The sequence below is a fragment of the Pteropus medius genome, unplaced genomic scaffold (genome assembly GCF_902729225.1).
Source record: "Pteropus medius unplaced genomic scaffold, Ma_sr-lr_union100, whole genome shotgun sequence".
Classification (NCBI taxonomy): Eukaryota; Metazoa; Chordata; class Mammalia; order Chiroptera; family Pteropodidae; genus Pteropus; species Pteropus medius.
In genome coordinates, this window is record NW_024349800.1 from 2,578,355 (window position 1) to 2,604,633 (window position 26,279).

The 26,279-nt window shown below is 46.6% G+C and overlaps 1 protein-coding gene across 1 annotated transcript; it reads right to left on the minus strand.

The window, feature by feature from the left end:
* Nucleotides 1-24,747, minus strand: LHFPL4 (LHFPL tetraspan subfamily member 4). Its single transcript, XM_039886645.1, has 3 exons — nucleotides 24,172-24,747; nucleotides 5,298-5,534; nucleotides 1-2,852 (listed from the first exon to the last, which is right to left on the minus strand). Exons 1-3 carry the CDS (start codon nucleotides 24,575-24,577, stop codon nucleotides 2,752-2,754), a joined length of 744 nt encoding a protein of 247 aa, XP_039742579.1. The 5' UTR covers nucleotides 24,578-24,747; the 3' UTR covers nucleotides 1-2,751.
* Between the last annotated feature and the right edge of the window lie 1,532 nt (nucleotides 24,748-26,279).

Below are 26,279 nucleotides of genomic sequence, written 5' to 3' on the forward strand. Positions count from 1 at the left end.
GTTTCTTTGCCCCAGGAGCCATGTGGGCCACGGGTGTGGCCATACTTGGGCCTCCCATGGGACAGCTGGCTGAAGTTTGTTACTTGCTCTGCTCCAACCTCTGCTGAAGCCCCAGGGACAAAGCTGCTTTGGTCCCCAGTCCAACTTCTTTCCCTTCCTTGTGTGACCCTGGTGTCCCTTCAGCCCACCCAACCCTGCTTTCCTAACCCCAGATGCCTCGTCAGGGCAGCATCTGGCTGAGTGGATAATGGTGACATGGAAACATTGTCAGACCACCCCAAAGGGAATTAACCTCTTTCTTCTCTACCACTAAACCACTCAGTGGTGCTAACCACTCAGCAACCATCTGGAATGTGACCCTGATGTGAAGACCCCACCCCTTGGCCGCCTGGAACCCCGGCCTCAGCCTCTTAGGGAGTAGTTTTTAACTTCTCCACAAGGCACAGGGGTCTGGTGAGCCCTTGGGTGGTGGGTCATCTGGGGGGACCGAGCTCTTTCCTCGCACAGCGCATACGGGAGCTGTTCCCCTATTCTTCAGCATTCTGTCTCCTTCATCCTCCTCTTCTACCTTCCCTTCATTTCCCCCTGCATCCCAGTCTGGTTTCCCACAACTCGGCTCTCCATCTGCCTCCTTCCCTCTCTCTATTCCTTCTTCCATCTTTTAAGCCCTACCCCCACCCCATATCCCAGGTTCTCTGCCCTCGCTGCCCCCCGCCCCCCCGTTCACTCTCATCCTCTTTCTCCATTTCCGGATCCCCCTCTTCCTTGCTGTCTCTCTACCTCTTTGTCTCCCTCTCTCCTCCCTTGTCTCTTATTTTCTTTTTTCCTACATCTGTCTTCTCTCCATTTCTAATCACTCGCTCCTGGCCCTCCCCCTGCAACCTTCCAACACTGGGCTTTGGTTTGGATCTGCCCCCACCCTCTCCCTCCCATGAGGCTCCCCTCACTCTCCCATTCCACCTGGGACCCTGGTGTCCAGCCCCATCCACAGGCATCCTGCTGGGGAAGGTGCCAACAGGCAATAGCAGTGCAGTGTGGGGCTTGGTGGGAGAAGAGAGGGGAACACAGTGCTGGGCAGAGCACAGGGGGAAGGTGTTTGCCCAGGAGGAAAGAGGAAGAGGGTGGGGGGTCAGGACTTGGGAAGTTCCAGGTTTCAGGAATCCTACCAGGACCCAGCATCCCATTTCAGTTATGGTCCCGATGGGGGACTCAGGCAGAGGATTTCTAGGGTCTGTCTTGGGAACCCTCCCTCTCAGGTCCAAGTCCGATGGAAATGAACACAAGGTTGGCAAATACATGGCACTCGCTGCTTTTCTCCCCTTCTTTGGCTGAGGCCAACATAATGAAATGGTGGGGCCTCACTCCTCCACAGTGGGCCAGGCAGCCAGGACCTGCAGACAGAGCAGACACACCGAAGGAAGCCCACCTGCCACCTGAACTAGGGCCTGAAAGGGGCTGCCCGCACCCCAGGCCAGATGGCTCTACTGCCAGGTCCATGTGGCAGCGAGGGGAGTCCAGAAACACCTGGAGTCTCCCTTATTTGCTCCCTGCCAAATGGGAAAGAGATGCTCCCCATAGTGGGTGGAGAGGGGGAGAGACTTCTCGTCTGCCCCACCATACTTACACACACACACACACACACACACCCAGCTCACACGCTCAACACACGCGCACACTCTCATGCCTCGGCTTCAAGCACTGCCCATTGGGCCGCAGACCCTGGGCATATCACAAGGCGAGAGGTGGGCAAGAAGGAGGAAGAGGTGGGGACAGGGTTACAAGGCCTGGGGATGGGGACAGGGGGTACCCTGTTCAGAGGTGACCTGCAAGTTCAAGTTATGCAGAAAAGTATCAAAGAGGCAAGACAGTCTCTGCCCTTGGCAGATGTCCAGGGTCAGGCAGCATGAGGAGCAGAGGGGTGATGTATCCCCCAATTCCCCACTCTGAAGCCCCCTCCCCAACCTCCAACCCTGACAACAGGGCCAAGGAGTCCGTGCTGTACAAAACAGGCTGGGGTCAAGGGTCCAGTCAGAGTCGAGATGTCTCGGCAGAGAGGCCAGGCCAGCCCCAGGCAGAGCCGCTCCCAGCCCCAGCTGCCCAGAGCCTGTCTGTCTTTTCTCAGACTCTGGTCTGGACAGGGCCCCAGTCAGCAGTTGACAGGGAAACCCTGTGCTTTCTCCCTCAGTGCGGCTCAGACTCCTTTGGGTGAGCTGGGAGCAGGCTAGAGTGATGGCAGAGCAGCCCTGGGGAGGCTGGTGGTGCCTGGAGCTCTGCGAAGATGTGATGGAACCATCACCAGCAAAAAAAAAAAAGTAAAGAGTTTGGTCGCCCTGGGACAGTTTGCTGAATAAGTTTCTGCAGGAGGCAGGGACCAGAGGAGGCAAGGATACAGCCAGGCAGCAGCCCCCAGACTGAGGGAGCCTGAGGAATCAAAATCACAGTGCCTTCTTCTCCTGGAGACTCTGCAGGTCCCCCAGGCCAGGATGGAAAGAAGAGAAGCCCAAAGGATATCTGTTCCTTTAGGTCAGTTGAGGGAGGAGCAGAATCAGGCCCTTCCAGAGTCTGCAGAGCCATCTCCTCCTCCAGGCCACATCCAGCCCCAACCTCTCTTCAAAGCCTGGTGCTGGCGTTGGTAGCAGGTGAGAAGTCAGAACAATTGAGGTCTTCCCTTGGAGCTTGAATGAAGGGATGAGAGGGCAGGAGATGGGACACGCTGAGGTCAGGTCAATTCCTGGGCTGTGATCCTGTCCTTCAAGGTCCCTGTGAGTGAGCAATGGGACAGGGGAGGACTCCCCAACCAGAGACATCACCCCCTGGCCGTAACACGGAGCTTACTGTAGATCCCACAAAATCTAAGAGAGAGAGAAAGAATTAGAGAAAGTCAGAGATCACTGGGGTATGGGGTTACCCTCGGCTAATCCTCAGGGCAAACGTGGGCAGAGGGATGAGCTGCACAGGTTCTGAAATGCCAACCAGGCCTCTGACTAGCCAGATGGCCTTCAGCAGGCCATTCTCGCTGAGTTCCAGCTTCCTCACCTTTAAGATGGGCAGAACAGCCTCACTCACAGAGTGCTTCTAAAAGGTCAGAAAGACACAAATAACACCAGCCAAGGGCTCTTCACAGCGTTTGGCACATAGTAAACGCTGGAAATGATAGCAATGTATTTTATTTTTTACTTTTGTTCCAGAAGTCTTTGGCTCAGAACTGAACTGTGAGTCTCACCCATCTTGAGCTTCCAGTGAGGGATGGAGATCCCTGGACACTGAAAAAAGGCAAACCGGGGCCACCTAATGTCACTTTTAAAACAGATGTTAGGGCGCTTGGGGAGGGAGAAGAGAAAGCTGAGTGGCCCCACCTCACACAGTCACATCCTTTCGCTCCTTCAAAAGGCCAGATCTGTCTTGGTCATGCACTTCTGGAAGCTGCCACCAGAGGGCAGGCCCTGACCTCACACCAAGACCACAGAAACCACAGGGGGTCCATGGGCAGGAGCCTCAGGGCTCAGGTGAGCAGCCCAGGGAAGGGCCTAAAAAGGGGGCAGGCAGCAGGAAGAGCTTGGCCTTTGGACTTGGACCTGGGTTCAAATTCTGGCTTCACTCATTTCACTTAGGTGACTTTGGGCAAGTTATTGGACCTCTTCAGATCTAGGCTTTCTCATCAGTAAAATGGTGTTCACGATGCCTGCCTGATGGGGAGCTGCAAGGAGTGACAGCTTTTGCCGAGCATTCACCACGTGCCCCTTTACAGGCATAATCTTTCTTTCTCCTCACAAGACAGCCCTATAAGGTAATATCTTTCTCACCACCCTCATGCAGGAAACTGAGGCTCAAGGAGGTGAAGTCTAGTGGGGAGGTCAATAAGGGTAAAGAGGGTCAAATATATGGTGACAGCAGGAAATTTAACTTTGGGTGGTGAATACACAATGCAATATGCATATGATGTATTACTGAACTGTACACTTGAAACCTATATAATTTTATTAACCAGTGTCATCCTAATAAATTTAATAAAATTTTAAAAATTAAAAAGGAGGTGAAATCATGTCTTAGTTGAGCCTGCATCCAACAGACAATCTGCTTTCACAGTCCAAGGGTTCCACCACAGCACTATCATTACTATGGTAAGTGTGCAATTCCACTTCTGGAAAGACACCAAGAAAACACTTGTGTATAAGACACAAAGATGTTCACTGTAGCATCGCCAGTAAACACTTGGAAACCTCTTTAAAAGCCCCTAAAAGGATAATGATAAGAAAGTACAGTTCCCTCATCGTATGGAATGGTGAGCATTGGATTAAAAGGGCAAGATGGTTCTCCATGAAATAATAAAGACAGATCTTATGGCATGCTCCAAAGTGGAGCACAAAAAATGATCTGAGGAGGAGTTTGTTTAGGATGACGCTTGTCCTAAGTCATATAAGCACATAACTCTCTGTTTTATAAAGGGGCAGAAGAGGTATAAAGATGTACAGATAAATATCTGATAACAGTGGCGACCCTTGAGGCTCTGGCCTCGTGTGTTTTTTCTTTAGTGTATTTTAATGTTACTTAACATATACGAAAGAATATATGTAATATACTAGTATAAAGCATACCGTAACAAACGTCTGTGGGCCCACCATGCAAGAACTTTAACTCTATCAATAATTTGTACGCAACTATCTACCTGTCCCCCATCTCATGCTCTTGGCTTCCCCCTGTTCACCTCAACCACATATAACCACCATCTTACTGTTTGTATTTCTCATTTCTTTGCTTAAAAAAAAAAGTATTACCATAAATATATGTATGTTTAAACTACACATTGCTTAATGGTGCTTGATAATTGAGCACAACAAAAATCTCACTATGTCATCTTCTGAAACTTAATTTACCCCTATCTCTCTCAATATTATGTTTCCAGAATGTATCCATTCTGTTAATATAACTGAGGTTCATTCATTTTCACAGTTATGAACTATTCTGTGATGTGAATATATCACCATTTATTTATCCATCTTCCTGTCAATGGCCAGTTAGGTGGTTTTCAGTTGTTAGCTACTTGAAACTGCTGTGAAGGGCATTTTTGCATGTTTCTCATGGGTTTATACTCACAGGTGGGTTTGTTGGGTCACAGGGGCACAGATATTCAGGTCTGAGGGATAAGTCAAATTGTTTTGAGAGTGATTGTACTGTCTTCTGTACCATTCCCAAATTTTGCTTCATTATGGACTTTGAAGTCGCCCGCCCTGGAGAGGCAGGCCTTGCCTCCACTCCACCCCGATAGCCTAGCCGCCCACCCGAAAGCGCGCACTCGCCTTTGTTGTCTTGCTTGAGCTCTTCCTGCAGCAGGTCCGTTTGTCGGTTGCCCAAAACGAAGGCCAGAAAGGAGAGGATTAGAGCGTTGAGGATGCCGATGATGGCCAGGATGTACGCCCAACGCACCGAACAGTCTCCCAGGGAGTACTTCCCGGTCTTGGCCCCGCACATGTCCCGGATCGTCTCGGAGTCCCAGCCATCGGGGAAGATCATGCAGCCCAGCACGAGGCACAGAGCTGAAGGGAGCAAGGCCCAGACCCCATCGCGGTCAGGAAGAGGGAGAGAAGGGGATGATTACTCCCCAGAGCCCAGAGGACCACCAGGAGCCCTCCTCGGGCTGGGCCCTGCACTCTGCCCTTCAACCCAAGAGCCTGTTAACCACTTCCTCTGGGTTCCAGAAACTCTAGGGCCTGGGTTGACCTCCTGTCCCGAGAGCAGAGGCTTTTGGGAACCCATAATGCCCTCTCCCACAACCATCAAATCAACTCCTACTCTAGGAAGCCTTCCTGGAAATATGAGAAAATAGCAAACTACAGTCACCTCCTTCAGCTCCCATTAGAATCTTGGCCAGGCTTACCCTCTCCCATCCTCATCAGTATGTATGTATGTATGTATTGAGGTCATTCATTCAACAAATATTGAGCGCCATTTTCCTTTCTGTCAAAATGCTAGAAACAAGTTCTTATTCAGCACTGCACTCAGAACAGACTGGGGTGAGAATGATGGGGGGGTTTGAGCCTAGTTCTTTCACTTACTCAGTGTATGACTTTGGTGGTGCCTCCTGTCTGTGTCTGTATGATGGGAAATCAGAGTACTTACCTCACAGGGCGGTTATAAGGATTAAATAAAGTAATGCTTGTAAGACACTTAGCACCATGCCAGGCATCCACACACTCAAGTAATATCTATTGAGGACCTACTGTGTACCAGGCACTGGATTAGGCTGGGGGCTGAGTTACTTGGACTCTTAGCCTTAGGGAGATTGCAGTGTGGTAGGTCATTAGACAGAAGCTGTTAAGAGAGCTGGGGCTCAAATCCTGGCTCAGCTATTTTCTAGACGTGTGACCGAGAGCCAGTTCTATCACCTTTGAGTCTCGGTTTCCTCATCTGTAAAATGGAAATAATGAAGGAATTCAAGCGTTTGTAAAGATTACAGGAGGCAGCAGATATGAAGTGTTTGACATAGTAAGCTCTGGATGTTAGTTAGCTGTTATTAAAACTAGCCAATGATAAAAATAATAATCACAAAATAAAGAAATAATTGGGGAGGAGAGGTCTAGGTTTTAGATGAGGGGAGACGGGGGAGAAAGGGCAAGGCCAAGAAGAGCCTTTGAAAATCAGAAACGGGCCCCTGCTGTTTCTTTGTTGACACCCACTTCCTCAGTGTTTAGTGACCCACCTGGGCACTTGGGCTCTCCCCAGTGTTTAGCCTAGTGGGTGGGACCAAAGTCTGAGCCAGCACAGTGCATTCCTCTGGCAACTGATTGGCTCAGAGAGGGGCACACACCCCACACGGCCAATCAAAACCAATCAGCCTCAGTAGGCCACAGAGGCTGCAGCCTGTCCCTTGCCTTGCAGTGCTGGTGGCCACATGACTTGTGACTCTGTCTGAGGTTTGCGTCTGCGGTTTGATGTTGCCTTTTTAGTATCTGATGGTCTTCCAGCAACTGGGTTACTGTGTCTGGGACCCAAAGGTTCCATGCCAGGCCCACAAGGTACTTAACCTGAGTTTTAGATGACAGCGATGACAAAGTGGGATGGTCAGTTCTGCCCACTGTCCACAAAGCCCATCTAGTTCCCAGGATGAGGACAGGACCCTTAGCTTTGCCAGCTCCCTTCTAAGGTCTCAGACTCTCACTGCCGCACAATGGGGCCCCTCCCTGCCTCCTTTGGCCTTCCTCATTTGGCCTCCTCTGCCCTCACCCCCACTCCTATGACACAACAGTGTCCCCATTCCCCTTTGTGCTCCTTGTGCTGATGCAGGGGCTCCTGCTGCAGTGTAATCACACACACACACACACACACACACACACACACACACATTCTAGCAGGGCTTCCTCCCCTCTGCGGAGCTCACTTCCTCCAACACGATGCTCAGTTCCAGTGGAACACCTGCCACCTAAGGGCTGGGGAAAGAGTTCCTGCAAAGGGAATGGCAAATGCAAAAACTCCAGGCCTGTAATGAGCTGGGCGAGTTAAAGAATTCGACAAATTTGAAGATACCTGCTAGACACTTAAATGGAGAGGGACGCTGGGATGGGGGTGGGGGATCAGTGCTGGAGATGTAACTTTGGGAGCTGTGGGCATGCAAATCCCTGAGACTGGACGTCATGGAAACTGAAGAGAAGGCTCAGGACTGAGCCCTGGAGTACTCCAGCATTTCCAGGGCGGAAGAGAGGAGGAGCCTATGGAGAAGGCTTGACCCACCCATCTCCCCGTAAATCCCTGACACTGCAAAACCCTTCAGGTATCCGGCGGAGAGGAGAGGAGGTGGAAGAATGGGAGATAAGGAGCTGACTCAGTGCAGCCCTTCGCCCTGTGCTGGGCGTCCCCAGGGCCCGTCCCCAAGTGGGTGTGGTCCCCCTCTCACCCTGCGCCAGCATAGGTAGGAAAAAGGAAAGAGCTTGGGAAGAGGGCAAACCCAGCCAGCCCCTCTGCCTCCTCTCCGGCCCTCCTCTCTCGGGGTGCCGTGTTTCCTCTCCCACCCGGAGCATTTCCGTCTCCATGGAAACCGCTTTAGCTGTGTTGCTCCAGCACCTGCCCCCAATAGGACCCTCCACAACCCCGTGCGCAGGCCTCAGTGAGGTTTTCTTCCCGTGGCTCGCGCCTGCACGTCCTCTCTTTCTGCCTCGCCTCTTATGCGTCTCTAGTGGCGTGCCTCCATTCCCTTCTTCCTCCGCCCTTTCATCTTTCTCCGCCCTTTTCATCTTTCTCTCTTTGCATCTGTCTCTTCGTATCCCTCCCTCTTCTCTCGTGCTCAAGTCTCGGTCTCGACCCTCACTCTTCCCTCTTCTGTTTAGATTGCTCAGTATTTAACAGTCATTCAACACCCCTCCTCTTCTCTTCCTTTTCTAGCTTCTCTTGCTTCTCTGTATCTACCCCTTGGCGCTTTCCTCTCTCTGGCTCTCTCTTTGTATGTTCCACATATAAATCCTGAGTGCCAGGTACTGTGCGGGATGCTGAGGACACTGGTAGGCATGGTTTCTGACCTCAGGAGTGGAGATGTGTTGAGAGGAATAAAATCAAGTCAACACACAAGTAGAATAGTTATACATATCAAGCAGTGCTTAGAAGGAAACAGACCACGGGCTGAGACTCAGAATAACAGGGTGCTTGGTGGAAGCTGGCTAGCAGTGGAATCTCTCGATCTCTCTCTGCCTCTTTCACTCTCACAGTGTTTTAGGTGGTGGCTATGGGGCCCCAGTGGCCACTCCAGGAGTGGGAAACATCCAGAAATCAAGCGAATGGAGAAAAGCCAATCAGATGGGGTTCCCTGGACCTGGGGGAATAAAGGAAAAGACCACTAGGGACAGCCGAGGCCAGGGAAGTGACCAAAAGACTCAATCACCAGGAGATGGAATGACTACAGGCAAGACACCCTTCAGCATTCCCATTTGGTGGATGAGAAAAGAGAAGCTGAGATCTTTGGAGTCCAAGTGCAAGTCTCTTTTGGATAATGAGCTGGCTGCTTCAAGGCACAGGAGTAAGTGCAGGGTGCGGCGTGGGGCAGGTTTTTTCAACCAGTGTTTTTGACACTTGGCCTGATAATTCTTCACAGCAGGGGACTGTCCTGTGCATTGCCTCTACCGTTCAGATGCCAGTGGTACCGCCATCCCCGGTCATAATAAAAAATGTCTCCAGACATTGCTAAATGTCCCCTAGGGAACAGAACTGTCCCTTGTTAAGAACAACTAGGATAGAGGAGGGGGACCTAGGATGGGGCATCTCTATACAACTACCCTACAGCCCACTGACTTTCCCTTCTCCAAGCAGCCAGGTGTTGTGACAAAATGAGATTAAGAATATTAATATTATTAATAATGCAATAATAATGTTAAAAAATAGCACTGAGTGCTTAACTATGTGCCAAGGTGCTAAGCTCCTGACATGCATGGTTTCATTTAATCCTATAACAAAATCTATGAGGTGGGAAAAATTATCATCCTCATTTTACATACTGAGGCTCACAGGGACACAGTATCATATCCAATGCCACACAGCTAGTAAGTGGGGGGATTTATATTCAGTTCCAGACAGGTCTTTACCTAATGTTTTTCTTTGCATAGAGTCACTTTTTAACTTAGAGGCTTACTGAAAAAGTAAGCCTTATATCACTATCAAAGAAAAGGAAACCAGGATCATTTGCCATAAATAGAAGGAAACTATAAATACAAGTATAACGAAACCAAAACGAAGTTCTTAACTAGGATGAGACTGAGTAGTGAAGAATTAGTAAGAGAAAATGTACTATATACATAGGTGTTTGTTTTTTTAACAAAGCTTCTGCTATAAATGTGACTTTATATAAAGATTTTTAATGGTGCATTTTATGCTTAGCTACTTTAATAGAATTTTATTTTAATACTGTTACACCATCTTCAAAGGACATCCACTGAGCTAGGCACTTCTAGAGGGAGGCCTCTATTTTTGCTCATCTGTCTCCTCCATGCCTGACAAACCACAGCTAATACCAATTATTGGGGGGTCAGATTGGGTGTCCCCCAAGGCTTTCTGTCTCTGAGCAGACTCCAAAGAAGCTTGCTAAAGACTGAATTGTGTCTCCATAAAATTCATATGTTGAAGCCCTAACCCCCAATATGATGGTATTTGGAGGTGGACCTTTGGGAGGTAATTAGGGTTAGATGAGATCATGAGGCGGGGGGTGGGGGGTGGTGGTCCCCTGATGGGATTAGTGCCCTTATAAGGAGACAGCAAGAGCTTGCTCTTTGCCCCTCTGCCATTGAGGACACAGCAAGAAGGCAGCATCTGCAAGCCAGGAAGAAGGCCCTCACCAGAACCCAAACATGCTGGCTCCTTGATCTGGAACTTCTCAGCCTCCAGAACTGTGAGAACATAAATGTCTGTTGTTTAAACCGCTCAGTGTGTGGTATTTTGTTGTGTCAACCCAAGCTGACAAGACAAGGCCCTACTCCCCTCTCTCCTGATATGGCCTCTTTGATGTGCTACCTTCTGCTTTTTTGAAAAGCCTGGGTCTCTCACACCCAGGCCCTGAAGATGGAAGCTCAGCAAGATGTGAGGAACGGGTCTCAGTTGGGCAGGAGACTCCACTGTTACAGGGGACTGGAGCAGAGTGAGGGGCTGTACAAGAGAGCCTTCACTGCCCACGGGTCCCCAGAGCCTCTGTATGGCAGGACCCTCCTTAGCAAGAAAAAGAAAGAGCCTACCAATTCAGAGGGGGCAGGTGCTGGAGAGCAGCCCAGCAAGTTGGATCACAAGCCTCAAAAAGCTGCTTGCCATAGCATCTCTGTGAGCTGAGCCTACTCGATCATCTCTAAGCAACCAGCTATCCTCTCCACAGGGTGCTCCCAGCAGAAATATGCAGCCTTGTTCACCAAAGATATATACCAGAAGGTTCATAGGAGCCTGATTCTTAGCCCCAAACTGGAAACAACCCAAATGTCTATTCGCACTGTGATAGAGAAATACATTGTGCATTCTCATCCAATGGAATATTATACAGCAATGAGTATGAACAAACTGTTGTTACGTGCAACAACTTGGAAGCATCTTAGAGTTGTAACACTGAGAAAAAGTGTGATTCCATTTACATGAAGTTCAAAAACAGGTCAAACTAATCTATAAGAATGAAAGTCAGGACAGTGGCTATCTTTGGGGTTAGCAATTGGAAGGGGGCATAAGGTTCTTGATCTGGACGATGTTTACATAGGCATTGTCACTTTGTGGAACTTCTCTGAGCTACAGACACGATGATTTTTGTACTTTTCTGTAAGTATGTTATACATATTGACTTAAAAAAAAAAAAGCCTTCATACTATTGTGAGTAATAAGTAAACACTGGAAATAACCTAAATGCCCACCCATAGGTCACTGATCAGAGCACAACCATGCAATAGTGCACTATGCAGTCATAAAGAGAAGGAGCAAGTGCTTTATGTGCTGATGTGGAATGACATCTGGATATGCTGCTAAGTGAAAGGTAAGGTCCAGAGCAACACATATGGTACAATGCTAGCATTCTGTAAAGAGTGGGGAAAGAGTATGTGTGTGTATTATCTTGCATGCACGTAAAATATTTCTGGAAGGATTTATAAGACACTGATAACCCTGGTTACCTCTAAGAAGGCAAACTGAGTGGCTAGAGGACAGGAGTAGGAGGGAGACGTTGCACTGATAACCTCCTGCACCTTATGAATTCAAGACCATGTGAATAAGTTACCTATTGAAACCACGAGGTGAGTGGAATTGACTACCAATAAATGACTATTGCCAGAGATTTTCATTCACTTGGAATGAAATAATTAAAGCAACAAAGAATGGCAATGCACAAGCCAAATGTAACTCACAGAAATAATGGATTTATCACAAAAACATAAAAATAAAAACCTCTAAGCCCCTTTTGACTGAGTTTGCCAATTGCTAGGAATTTACCCTAAGAAAATGTTCATGGAAAAAGAAAAGAAAATGCTCATGGGTATTCTCTAAGATTTAGCTATGAGGATGCCTATCACATTGTTATTTATAAGAAAGAGAAGATAAGAAAACAGAAAAAGAGGAAACAGAAAGAGGAGGAGGAGGAGGAGAAATCATAAAAGAAGGAGGAAAGAGAGAAACCACCTAATAATACCCAACAATACAGAAATATAACTATTTCATACCATGGAGTACTGCCCAGCTATTAAAATTATTCTGAGAAAGGTTTAATTATGCAGGAAACACTCATGATATGTTAGGTTTCAAAAAGCTATAAAAATAACATGTAATATAATTTCACTTTGGGAAAAATACATATGCAAATAGTTACATAGAATTACCATACAAGGCACTATACTAAGTACACAGGTTACTTCATTTACTCCCCACAGCACTGAGTAGGTACCATTATTATCTACTTTTTACCAATTAGGACACTAAGGCACAGAGAGGTTATCCAAGTTATCCAAGGTCACACAGCTGGTAAGTTGCAGAACCAGGATTTGAACCCAGATGGCCTGGCTCAAGAGTCTGCTCATAACCAGTACTTCATACCGTCATGAATATAGAGCAAGCAGTTAAGAATGAGTGTTTTTGAGTAGTAAGATTATGGGTATAATTTTGCTCATCTATTTTCTTCAATTTTTCTACAAAGAACAATGATAATTTTACAAAGCAGTAAGTATTAGAAAAGGTGAGATATACATAGAAGCAGTAGAGCATAGAATACGTGACTGACTGGCCACTTATATCCTCTTCAAGTCTCTCTCCAAAATGTAAGAAAATTTTTCTGGACAGGATCAGGCTGAGTTTGGGGCTGAGAGGAGCCCAGTGAAGGGTTTGTCTGCATTAGTACCACAGCTCTCCAAGGGAATGCTTCTCCAGGCCCTGTGCCCTAGGGAGGCTGTCATGAAAATGTCTGACAGAGTGACACCCCCTATCCAGGGTAAGAAGGCTGTCCACAAGCCCCTCCCTACCTGGTCTGAGCTTTGGCTCTGCTCTTCCCCTAAGACCTCCAGGGCAGGGGTTTATCTTACCAGGGAGACTGGGCCTCTCCTAACAGTCGACCCTGATCCCCTAGATTTAAAGATCCAGGCCCAATCTTAGTGCCTCTATCAGCTGGGGATCTCGGTGGATGGGACTCCTAAGCCTGGACTCCCCACTTGCCATCCAGCACCCCAATGTTAAGAGATACCCTGACTCCTCCCTTTCCCTCACCCTGCACATCCAGTCCATTTGCAAGGCCCATTGGCTCCCAAAAATCTCCAGGACAGACCATCTCCACTGCCACTACCTGTTCAAGCCACCATGATCTCTCTCCTGGATGACCACAGTGGCCTCCTAGCTAGTTCCTCTGCTCCCACTCCTGCCCCATCACCGTCTATTGTCCACTCAGCATTCGGAGTAAACTTTCAAAAACAGATGGTGTCACTCTCCTGCTTAACACCCTCCAAAAGCTCCCAGTTACACTCAGAATAAAACCCTGATGCCTGGTCCGGGCCTACGAGGCCCACAGGCTCTCTCTACCTTCCTCTCCAGCTATGTGGCCTGCCACATTCCCTATACTCCGGCCACACTGACCTCCTTTCTGTTCCATAAAACATGTCACATTCAGTCCCATCTGGAAGCCTTCGCATTGACCTGTCCCTCCTCTGAAACACACTTCCTCTAAGTCACTTAATCCCCAGCTCATGGTTCCTGATCTTGAAGAGCTCACAGTAGAGGTGGAGGACTGCTAAGAACACAAATAATTGTATCTAGTGTCATAGGCATTGTGGAGAGATGACACGCACATCACTTTGTGTGGTAATAATTTAAGAACAGTATTTATACTCACCCCCCACCCCTAGGCCAAGCATGTATGGAAACCATAGCCTCTTACTAACTTTTGAATCTGCCCAGGGCATCCCATCTCACCCAGGCTCAGCTCTGCCACACTCAGTGCTAGGATGTGCTCTCCTCCTGTTGCACTCCCTCCAGTTCTGAACATGGCCCTTTCAAGTGGTTCCATGCCTTTCTAGTCCCCCTCTGGCTCCTCCACGCAAGTGTCCTTTCTCAAAGCCATCCTCAGCTTCTCAGTTGCTAATTTGAGCAGCTGCTTTGGCTCCTCTCTCCAAGCCTCCTTTCCTGGCTCCTCCTCCACCTGCCTCTTAAAAGTTGGTGTTTCTAGGCTGTCTCCTCTTCTCCCTCCCTCCACACATTCTCCCCTGGCAGTTTCACCCCTGACTCAGCTTCATAAGATGACACCTTACATCTACACCTCCAGCTGCAACTTCTCTCTCAGCTCCAGACCCAAATATCTAATTGCTTGTCAGACCTTTCCTCTTGTATATTCCATAGGAACCTCAAATTCACCATTTTCCAAACGGACATGATCTTCCTCTTGTGTCCTTTGGGAATGTCACTCTCCAAGACCCAATTTTCCAAGGGAGAAAGCTGTAGTCATCTGCAAGACCTGCCTGTCCTCACCCCAGCACACCCACTGGTCTCCTAAATAGGTCCTAGTCTTTATCCTCCTCTCCTTCCCCCAGCCCCAGCACCTCTCACCTGGACCACTGCCACCGCCTTCTCCCTGGTCTACTACCTCCCACCAAGCCTCCAGCTGTCCCCCAAGTCATCTTTCTAAACCCACATCTGGCCCTGGTCACTCCCATGCTTAAAAGTGAATACCCATGATCTAAGAATATGAACCAACTTTCAAAGCTCTCCATAGGCCAGTCCTACCTACTTTTCAGGCTTATCTCCCAATTCTTCTCACTTTTAAACCTTTCCTCTCTTGTTCTAGCACAGACCATGGAATGTCAGAGCCAAAATTATTTGATGCAAGTCACAGAACAGCTAATAATAATTGCTAACGGTTACTGAGGGTTCAATTTGTGCCCAGGTCCATACATGTATTCAAATCAATCCTTCAACAGTCCAACGAGATAGTTACTATTTTTGTCCCCAATTTATAGATGAGGAAACTGAGACTCGTAAATCGCATAACCTTCCTAAAGACACTTAGTTGGTAATGCTACACTTGGGACTCAAATTCAGGTTGTCTGACCACTGAATATACTCCCAAATGAGTGGGTGGTAGAGCTAGGACTTAAATCAGATATCATCTTTATTCATTCATTCAGTAGACACTTATTAAGCACCTACTATGTGCCAGGCACAGGCTCCTAATCCAGGTCTCTCATTATGCCATTAAATTGCTCTGGGATTAAAGTAAGGTTGATAATGATGAATAACATGAAATGGGAGTGAAAAGAAAAGGACAAAAATAAGAGGCTTTCAGAATAAGAATAGTTTTAGCCCTTGTCCTCTTGACATCTCCCATCCTCTCCACAAATGGCCAGATCTAGTATGTTTCCTCATGTACAAAACACTTTAAGACTTTTCTAAGTATCACACTAAACCCAGGAGCCATACAGGAGTGAGTTGATGATTTGCTTATGTTGAAAAATTTCACCATGGGGAAAACACCCAGAGACAGTCAAAAGATAAACTGGGAAACAATGTTTGTAACTCATATCACAGACAAAGAGCTAACTTTCTTTCCTTCCGTCCCCCCACCCCATTAATCCTCACTCACTTCCACCCCTGACCTACAGATGTTGTCATCTCCTCTTAAGAGCTGGATCTCCGAAGGCAGGGGCACCCAGGCATGGTCCGTGGCTCCATCTGGGATGCGAACCCAGGACCTTCTGCGTGTAAAGCAGACGTGCTAACCACTACACTATAGAGCTACCCCGTAACTTTCTTAATACATAAAGAATTCTTACATAACAAAGAGGAAAGATACCATTAATTTGATAGAGAAATATACGTGAACTGATATAAAATGTGCTCAACTTCATTCATAATAAGAGAAAGGCAAATTACTACTATAACAGAGTATTCTTTACCCATTGGGTCAGCAAAAGTAACACACTCAGTTGGCAAGGATGTGGGGAAATAGAGACCTTCAGACATTGCTGCTGGGAGTGTGACTTTGTACAATTTCTGTGGAGGGCACTATGGCTGGATTTGACAAAACCGTGCACATATAGACCATTTAATCCAGCAATTTTGCTCCAGGTTTTTATTTTATCCTTATACTTACATATGTATCAAATTATTTATATATAACATTATCCACTAAAATATTGTTATAGCAAATGTATTGTAAATAATTTAAATATTGATTAAATACATGATGAGATATCTATACAAAAGCATATTATGCAGCTTTTAAGAAAAAAGTAGCTCTTTAGATAGCAATATGGAACAATCTCCAAGATGTATTATGAAATGAAAACAGCAAGACAAACCAAGTATTTAGTATACTACCATTCGTGGTGGTTTTCATGTCCATAAATTCTTTGATATTCTTCTCTTCAAGAGGAGGAGCTGAATTCTCCTCCCTTTGAATGTGGGCTGGATTTACCAACTCACTTCTAACAACAGATTGTGGCAGAAGTAATGGTATGTGATGTGTGAGGTTAGGACATAAAAGGCAGTGTGATGGCCAAAACAATCTTGAAAAAAAATTGGAGGATTCATACTTCCTGACTTGAAAACTCACTACAAAGCAACAATAATCAGAACAGCCTGGTATCAGTATAATTACAGACATATAGCTCAATGGAATAGAATTGAGAATCTAGAAATTAACCCATATATCTATGGTCAATTGGTTTTTGACAAGAGTGCCAAGACCATTCGACTGAGAAAAAATAATCTTTCCAATAAATGGTGCTGGCACAACTGGATAGCCACATATAAAAGAGTGAAATTGGACCACCTTACATCATATACAAAAATTAACTCAAATGGATCAGAGCCAAAATTTAAGAGGTAAAATTATAAAACTCATAAAAGAAATCACAGAGGTAAATTTTTGTGACCCTGGACTTGGCAATGGATTCTCAGATATGACACCAAAAGTACAAGCAACAAAAGAAAAAAACAAGTAGATAAATTGGATTTTGTACAAATTAAATTTTTGTGCTTTAAAGAACACTACCAAGAAGTTAAAAGACAACCAAAGAATGGAAAATATTTGCAAATCATATATCTGATAAGAGACTTGTATCTAGAGTACATAAAGAACTCTTATAACTCAATAATAAAAAGAAAACTCAATTTAAAAATGGGCAAAGGGCCCCTCTCATTCTCTGTCTCTGAGAAGAAACCATGCTGTCTGTGGGGTGTTTACCCCTTTCCTAATAAACTTTCCTATGACTCTAAAAAAAAAATTGGGCAAAGGATCTGAATAGATATTTCTCCAAAGAAGATATAAAAATGGCCAGTAAGCACAGGAATAGATGCCCAGTACCACCAATTATTAGGGAACTGCAAATTAAAACAATGACATACCAATTCATACTCAGTATAATGGCTACAATCACAAAGTAAGATAATAGGAAGTGTTGATGAGGATATGAAGAAATGAGAACCCTTTCACCCCACTGTGGTAATGTCCAGTATTGCCACCACTTGGAAAACAATCTGGCAGTTCTTCCAAGTGTTATTAAGTTGCCACTGAATCAGCAATTCCACTCCTAGATACATACTCAAGAGAAATGAAACCATGTGCACACAAAAACTTGTACACAAATGTCCATAGTATTATTCATAACAGGTAAAAGGTGGAAACAACCCAAATGTCCACCAACTGATAACTGGTAAACAAAATGTGATATATCCATACGATGGAGTATTATTCAGCCATAAAAAGGAATATAGTATTGCTACATGCTACAACATGATGAATCTCAAAAGCATTATGCTAAGTGAAACTGCCAGTCACAAAGACTGTCACATTTATATGATTCCATTTATATGAAATGTTCTGAATAGACAAATCTATAGAGGCAAAAAGTAGACTAGTGGTTATTTAGAGGATGAAGAGGATGCAGAAATAGGTTTAGGAGCTGATACCTAAATGGTATAAGGGTTCTTCTCGAGTTGATGAAAATATCCTAAAATTGATTATGGCAATGGTTGCACAACTCAGTGAATATGCTAAAAACTACTGAACTGTACATTTTACACGGGTGAATTGTATGGCATATGAGCTATATATCTCAATAAAGCTGTTAGCAAAAAAGGGGATAGGACAGTATAGCTTTCCTTCTCTCTTGGATCACTCATTCTGAGGTCTCTCGCCAGCACATGAGTGTGGCTAGATTCCTCTAGCTTCCCAGATTCCTGTGACTCACAAAAACAGAAATAATAAATGCTTGTTGCTTTAAGTTTTGGAGTAATTTGTTATGCAGCAATGGATAACTAATATACCATTTATGTAAACATATTGTTTGCATTTGCTGGTATCTTTATGAGATTTCTTGGAAAGGATACTCAAGAAACTAGTAATAGTGGTTGTCTCTGGGAGGATCATTGAGGGGTGAGGGCAAGATGGAGATTTACATCTGATTATATACCTTTTACTTTTTGAATTTTGTATCTTTGCATATATTTACTTTTCTAAAAAGTAAATAAATGTCTGGAAAAATTTTAAGCAATTTAAAAAAAAGTCAACAACTATCTGATGCCTACAAGTAAAGTCTAAACTTCTTACCGTGGCTTAGAAGGCCTTCACAATCCATCTCCCTGGTCACAACTCTCATCCTTCCTTGGTCTAAGAGCTTCTAGTCCCCAAAACACACCAGGCTATTTCCCAACTCCATGGCTTTGATCAAACTGTCTCTTGGCCCTGGTTGACCTTCTCCTTTCTTCCCACCCCTTAAGACTCAGCTCAATGGCTGTTACTTTTTACAAGACTCTACTGGCAATCTTTAACTGTGTCAGAAGTCCCCTTCGTGCCCCCAGGATACCCTGTGCATGATTCAGTCATTTTATGTGTTGTACATAGTGTGATGATCTGTTTTCTTCCCTGCCTCTCCCATTAGACTATGGAAACATGTGTCCCTGGGACTGAGGACTCTTAATCAGGATTCCCAGAGCGTAGCACAGTGCCTGACATAGAGAGGAGGCTGTCAATAAGGAATTGGTGTGAAAAAAAAAATGATGGAGGAAAGGAGGGAGGGAAGGAAGTTTGAAGGAAGGAAAGAAGGGAGGGAGGGAGGGAGTTGGGGGAGGAAGAAAGATATTGAGTGAGGGAGAGAGAAAGGGAGGAAAGAAATTCCCCCAATGTGCTCAGCAGTGTCATGCACATCAACAAAGACTTACTGAATGAATAAAATCTTAAAACCACTCTGAAACAAATAGCAAGAAATGGGGAGGAATGCGGATGCATATTCTAAGCTGTAATGACAGGAACTCCTGTCATTTCTGTTTCTAGCCCAGAGACCCCACTGATTAAAGGCACATATTTGGAAGGCTGGAAGATCTCACCTCTGGATCACCAACCTGCCCCTGCTTCCACCTCCACCTTCAGTCTCTCCCAGCGCCCACTCCATCTCACACACTCTGTTCTCTGCTGTGACTTCAGCACCAGGCAGTGCCTGGCACATAGTAGGCACAAAAATATTGAATGAATAGTGGTCAGAATCATCTCCCTTCTGTGGATAGAGGATCTCACTTTGCGACCATGAACTTGTCTCTTATTCTCTCTGGGACTCAGTTTTCTCAGCTGTAAAATGAAGGAGTTAGGCAAGCTAATTGGTAAAACTCTTTCCATCTGATAGTTTATGGCTTCTCAAGGCCTTGATAATCCCACCAAATCCAAACTTTTCCATCTGAGCATCAAGGACTCTTCACAAACTGTTCTTCATTCAGACTATATCACAGGAAAAACAGTGACCATTTATTGACTGTTTACTGTATACCAGGAACCACACTCAGCATTTTACACCCATTTGTTTATTTTTTCCTGCCACCTATGAAGTAGATATAAAAATAATCTCCATTTTACAGATAAGGAAACTGAGACTCCAAGAAGAAAATTCACTTATCCAAGGTCATACAACTGGGAAGTGGCAAAATGGGAATTCTAAGTCCTCTGCTCTTAAACCACTACCACACACTGCCCCCCTCAGACCCTCAACCAGACTTCCACCCTGAGTCTCTACTCCAGCCAGCAACCTCCCCTTGGCTAACCTCACCCAGCCCACAGGTAAACGTTGACTACATAGAGCTTACAGCTGTAGCTTATAATTTGTGTATTCCTTCCTGGGTTCCAATTCAGTGGTAAGAACAGGTTCTTGATCCTTTTGGACTTGTGTTAATTTTCAGCTCTACTTTTCATTAGATGTGTGGACTTTGGGCAAGTCACTTTAACAGATGAAGATTAAATGACATAATGAAAGTGAAAATGTCTAACATAGAAGCTGGCACATTGTGTGTTCTTAGTAAATGGGAAAGCCCAGGTAAAGAGTAGCAGAGATATCCTGAGAAACCCTGAAAAGCTGACCCCTAACTCCACAATGAGCCATCTGGGTCTTCCAGCTGCTCTATTTTGCTTTTGACTCTTCTGGCAAATACATCATGCCACTACCCCTACCATTAATGCTCCTTTATAAGTCCTTGGGCTTTACAGTCAGACAGACCAATTTATAATTCTGGCTCCATCACTTACCACCTGTGTGACCTTGGACAAATAACTTTTGCCTCTTTGAGGCTCAATGTTCTCATCTATAAAGTATCAATAATGGTACCTACTCCATAGGAATATTGTGAGGATTAAATAATAGTATGCAAGTAAATATTTAACAAATAGTCAAGCATATAGTAAAAGCTCAGAAAATGTTAACTATGTTTCTTGAATAATAATAACAATCAAAACAACTTCAAACTGCCTACTGATTAAAGTCCAAATTCCTTGACCCAGTATCCAGAGCCTTGCACACTGTTGCCCCATTATTTCTTCCTGGTCTCTCCCCACGCTGTTCCCCTATATGGATGTCACGCTCAATCCAGATATGGTTTTCTCACCTCTGTGCCTCTGCCCATGATCTTCCTCTCCATTCAGAATGTGCTCCCACACCTCACACCTGTTCACACCCTGTCCTGCTCAAGCCTCACCTTCCAACTAAGCCAGCAGCCTCCTCAATTGCCCTGGGTTTCCACTTCCGTCTGCACTTGTCTAACCTACAGTATCCCTCTTCCAGTGGTCACATTTGACTTTCCTTTGCAGGAACTGACCTTTCTCCACTATCAGTCCATGTGTTACAGGGATGGGTACATATCTGAGGCCTTAGACAAGTCACACTGATTAATTAAGAGGTAAGCTCTTGGTCAAAGCTGAGCCAAAGAGAATCAGCCCTGGAACTTTTGCTGGAACCACTGAGTAACAGGTATTCTTTTTCCACAGGCATTACTAAGCTGAAGCATTGTAATTTCAGGGCTGCTAGCAACCTTATTTATCACCTTCAAGAGAGTAAGAGACTTAAAAATAAGCCAACACAGAGGAACCAAGAAATGGAGAGACATATTTTAATGGCATTATTTGAGCAGATGGATCCATCCATGCCTGAAGCCAGATACTCTTGACTTTTATGTTATGTGAGCCAAAAACACTACTCTCTTTACTTTATTTTAAATTTTTAAGCCAGTTTGAGTTGGGTTCTTGTCTCTTGCCACTGAAAGACTGCTAACCAATATAGTGATCCAATATGACGGTAAGCTTCTTGAGAGCAGGGATTTCACTTTATAGGCTTAAGATCCTTGGAGACAGGGATGATCTCAGTATTGCAGCACATAACCTAGCATAGGAATGATCACAGAGCAGGTGAGGAATAAACAAGAAAAAAGTATCTCTTCATATTTTCCCAATAGTCCAGTGCTCTGCACTTAGAAGACTCTAAAATCCTTGAATAAAAGTTCACTTGAACGAGAAGCATGCAACAGGCATTCTAATTCTTATCAAATATAAACAAGACCCCTTGCTTCTCTGCAGTTCTCTTGAGGATGACTGATTTCTCACTTTCTGAATGAAATGATCTTGACGAAAGAGTTTTTTAGAGCTCCACAGGGCTGAAAAAGATTCTTTAAGTCCACTAATCTAACTGATTAGTCCCCACTGTACAGATGAGAAAAGTGAGATTTAAGCTAAATAGAATAGCTTAACGCTACATGAATCACAGGCAGAGTCAGTCATGACTTTCAATCCCATGACTCGTAATCCAGTGCTCTGACCTCTGTCCCAGTATCACTTTATTAAGCAAAGTGAATCAGTCTCTTGCCCAAAGAAGTCAGAAATCTCTAAGCAAAATGGAATAAACTACTCAAACCTGATAACAGCCTTCAGGGGTGAAACAGTAACACAAGGGAAAGAGCAGTAGGCTAGGAGTAAGACAAATTTACTCCCTTACTGGCTATGTGACTTTGGATAAGACCATCACTTTTCTAGGCCCAGTTTTCTCTCTCTAAAATGGGAGCAGGGGAAGGCAGTATTTGAAGGAGCTGATCTCTAAAATCTCTGAAACTAGATAATTACATGGGGATTTTTTAACTGTTCATCAAATCTCCTAGATTAAATCCACATGGATTGCAGGGAATTGAAAGGCCAAGAGTTAAGCAATCTCTCTGCAGACCCCAAATTAGAGTTAAGGAACGGAGAGTTCCAACTGAGCATATATTCTTTCCAACTTGCCTTTAGAAGAATAGAATGGAAATACATAAAATCACTTTCTGGGTATCACTGAGAAATATGAAGAGATATGCCCCACATCCTACAATTCTGCTTTTTTACCTGCTTCAAAGATCCTAAAAGACCCATATCTAAGTTGAGTGGAGTAAAACAAGCCCATGAGAATGTCCATATTTCAATAAATGCTGCCTTCTTCACTGTAGTCTTTTTGGGAGTTTGGGCAATTCTTCCAATGGAATGGTAATTCCTCCCTGCATTTGTAGAAGTCCTCTTGGGGAAGCAAACCAGCTTCATAATTTTGTCCTCACACGTTGGCTTTTTATCCTAAGTGACAATTCTCAATTTGATCACCCATCATATTTTCTATGCTTGGCCCTGAGTGAATTCTAGCCCTTTCTAAAAATCATCCTCCTTTAAAAGATGGAGGTTTCCCTTCAATGATAATCTATAAGAGAATACACCCTATGCTCCAAAGACAATTTCCTATAATGTTTTGAGCAGTGGAAACAAGTGATGTAACATCTACTCCAGGGGGTCTCTTTTGAAGGGGCCAACACTTGTTGAATGCCCTGAGGTGCTTATTTTGAAAAGCCATCTTGCTGCATGGTTGTCACATTTTCCCTTCACCTTCTCACCCTAAAGGACTCCAAACTTTTTCCTAGCTTTCATCAGCCCAACTCCCCAGCCTCTGCCCTCATTTTCCCCAGTCCAACTCTTTTCTCTGCCTGCAATTAGGCAATTGCCCAAGTGCTGAATCTTCAAGATCTGTCTTCCATCAAAAGAGAGGTGGAGGTGGGGGACTCTAATGGATCCTGGAAGACTGTTTCAGCAGTTCTTATTCCCAAAGGCCCTTCTTTGATTCTTAGGGTAAGATGTTTGTCTTAGCCAAACATTTTAGAGGGTCCCAGGAACTCATTCCCATCAGGCATAGCATTGGGTAAGGTTGGAGGACAGAAACTTGTCCTCCAGAGACCCATGTTGCCAGGTACCATCAACCATCCACATTTCAAACATTGGATAGACACTATAGACAGCCTCCTCCTGTCCTCCTTTATCTTAGCACAGCACTTTAAGGTTTACGAGATACTCTTTCAATTGTTCTTGAATCCTCTCCACTGTTTTACAGATGAGAAACCAAGCTTTGGAGAAGTGAAACACCCAAGTTAATGATGTCAGCAGGTTAAAGATCAAAGTCAGATCTCTTGATTTCCCATCTCATGCTTTTTTCAATACAAAAAAGAAAAATTACCTACACTTACAGTAACTCCTCACTCAGATAATCAGTTCCCCTAAAACAGCCAACAGAGACTCTCAGAGACTCTAACATAACGCTAACCCATCAACAAATGCAGTCTGTCCATATCCAAGAATGCAGCCCCAAATATCTGGTTCTAAGGCTCTGACCTCTGCCCCAAGGTGTCTGTCTCTGTCTCTGTCTCTGTCTCTGTCTCTGTCTCTTTCTCTGTCTCTGTCTCTCTCTCTGTCTGTTTCTCTCTCTCTCATAGAATCCCACTCACCCCCACCCCCGCCCCCAGTGGCTGAGGTGTGACAGCCAAGGAGGTGTGTCTTTAGACAGATAAGCAGAATTTGTTTCTGACCCCTCCAAGAAGAGATCTAAGAAGGAAGGAACCCCGTTCCCGATGCTTGTTCTAGGGATCCCGCCCCCGCCTCTCCCCTACCTGCTAAGAGCTGCATCCAGGCGCAGATCTTGTAGACCGTGGCGGTGTTGCAGAAGAAGAAAAGCGCAAAGCAGGTGATGCAGCCGAGGATCAGCACCATGGAGAGCAGCACGAAGAAGGCGGCCGCCTTGAAGGCGCCGGACGGGATGGTGCTGAAGTCGGTGAAGGAGCCGCGGCAGGTGAGCTCGCGGCCCGCCAACCCGCTGCCCACACAGTAGTGGAAGAGACCGAAGTAGCCAGGTTTGGGGGTGCTGACGCTGTCGCCCACCCAGTAGGGCTGGATGAAGACCACCACGTTGATGATGGCGAAGCAGATGGTAAAGATGGCCCATAGCACGCCGATGGCCCGTGAATTCCGCATGTAGTGCTCGTGATAGAGCTTGGAGGCCTCCTGCGAGGGCAGCATGATGCCCGGGGGCGGGGCTGGCGGCGGCGGCGGCGCCTGGCGGGGGCCGCCGTCCCGGGACCGACCGCCGGGCTGCCGGGCGGGAGCTGGGGACGCACGCGAGAAGTGGCCCTGAGCCAAAGAATTCGCGAGGGTGGAGCCTGGGGTGGAGCTGGGGAGACCCAGAGGCAGGTATGGGAAAGCTAGGAGGGGGTCATGAGAATGTCAGGTTGGTGTCTGTGGAAATGGCAAGAATCACTGTGGACTTAGGAAGGGGCCACGTGAAAGTTGGGGGGGGACTGGGATGAGAGGACAGTGAAAAGGACCATGAGAGCTGGAATGAGGGAACAGAAAGTGGTCATGGGGAGTTGAGGGAGGAGACTTGGGGGCTGATATTAGGAGAGTAAGAGGGGACCATAGGGAGGTGGAATGGAGGCTGGGGATCGGTATTGCAGGATTAGTTGAGGGGTTGTAATATAGGGAGCTCGGAAGGGAATTTGAGGGCTGGTATTAGGAGTAGAAGAAGGTCTAGTATTGGGTGTCTAGGAAAGGGCTGTGGTGGGGGACACTTCTGAGGAGTGGGTAAGAAGGAGATATAACAGACTGGTACTGAGGGATTGGGAAGGTGATATGGGGGCTGGGACAGGGAGTGCAGGCTGGTATGAGGGTCTCAGAGGGTGAAGTGGAAGGATCAGGATGAGGCTAGAGGGGAGTCGGAGAATGGAACTGCAGGGTCTGGACATGGGGCGGGGGTGTTCGAGGGGTCGGTCCCTCAGAAGCCAGGGTTGGATGTAGGCTGGAAAGGAGCCTAGGATTGGCGGGCCAGGACTGGGGAGAGAGGCTTTCCAGGCCAAGAGGACGAAGGACTAGGGCCCGCAGGCAGCTTGGGCCGCGAGGGACGGGCGGCGGGCGGGGGCTGTCCCCTGGGCACTGGGGAGCGGCCGGGCCCGGGTAGGGCCCGGGGGGTGGGGGAGCGGCTGCCCCGCGCCTAGGCCGGACACGCACAGAGGCTGCGGCCGCAGGGAGAGGGTGCGGGTAGACCAACCTGGGCCCGGTCCGGGGCAGCGGGTCTGGGACTGGCACAGCCTAGGCGCCGCGGCTCGGCGCTTTCAGTAGTGGCTGCTTTGGCCCAGGCGGCGGCCGCCGCGCGGCCTCCATCTTGCTCGGGCTCTCCCCTGGGCGCGCTCCCGCGCCGAGGCGCGCGCTCTCGTGCACCCGCTCAGCCAGGCGGAGGCACGCTCCCGCCTCGGGCGAGCAAGGCGGGGCGGAACGTGGGACCGGTGACACGGTCTCCAGAGTCCCCCAGCCAGAGCAACAAGTCTACTCCACAGTAGGGCCCTCTGGTTTGGGGGAAACCCTTCTTCCAGCCTAAGCTTTGGGGCTATGGGTCCCCGCAAAGCCCATGGGAATGGGGGAGGGACCGAACGGGGTATTATTTGATAGGGTTTGAACTGATCTCTTCCTCCCAAATTACCTTCCCTGCAGCCTATCACAGTGCCTCAAGTTGCGCCATTACGCTTCCTGTCCTTTGGGTCTTGGAGGCGTTAAGGTTCCCAGAGTCTCCTAGGAAACTGCCAACACCCCGGGAGAGGGAACCCCTAAACTATTAGCAGCCCACGCCTGCAGTGGGGATTTATTGGCTGCCAGCACAAGAAGCCGGGCCTGGGGAACAGGTAAGTATCGAGGAACAGGAGAGGAGGCTGGGAACGTGTTGGTTTCACTC

Coding starts and splice junctions, on each gene's coding strand:
- LHFPL4 (XM_039886645.1), bottom strand. CDS start 24,577: ATGCTGCCCTCGCAGGAGGCCTCCAAGCTCTATCACGAGCACTACATG. Junction 5,535..24,171: donor CTGGATGCAGCTCTTAGCAG/GTAGGGGAGAGG, acceptor TGCTCCCTTCAG/CTCTGTGCCTCGTGCTGGGC. Junction 2,853..5,297: donor GCTCAAGCAAGACAACAAAG/GCGAGTGCGCGC, acceptor TCTCTCTCTTAG/ATTTTGTGGGATCTACAGTA.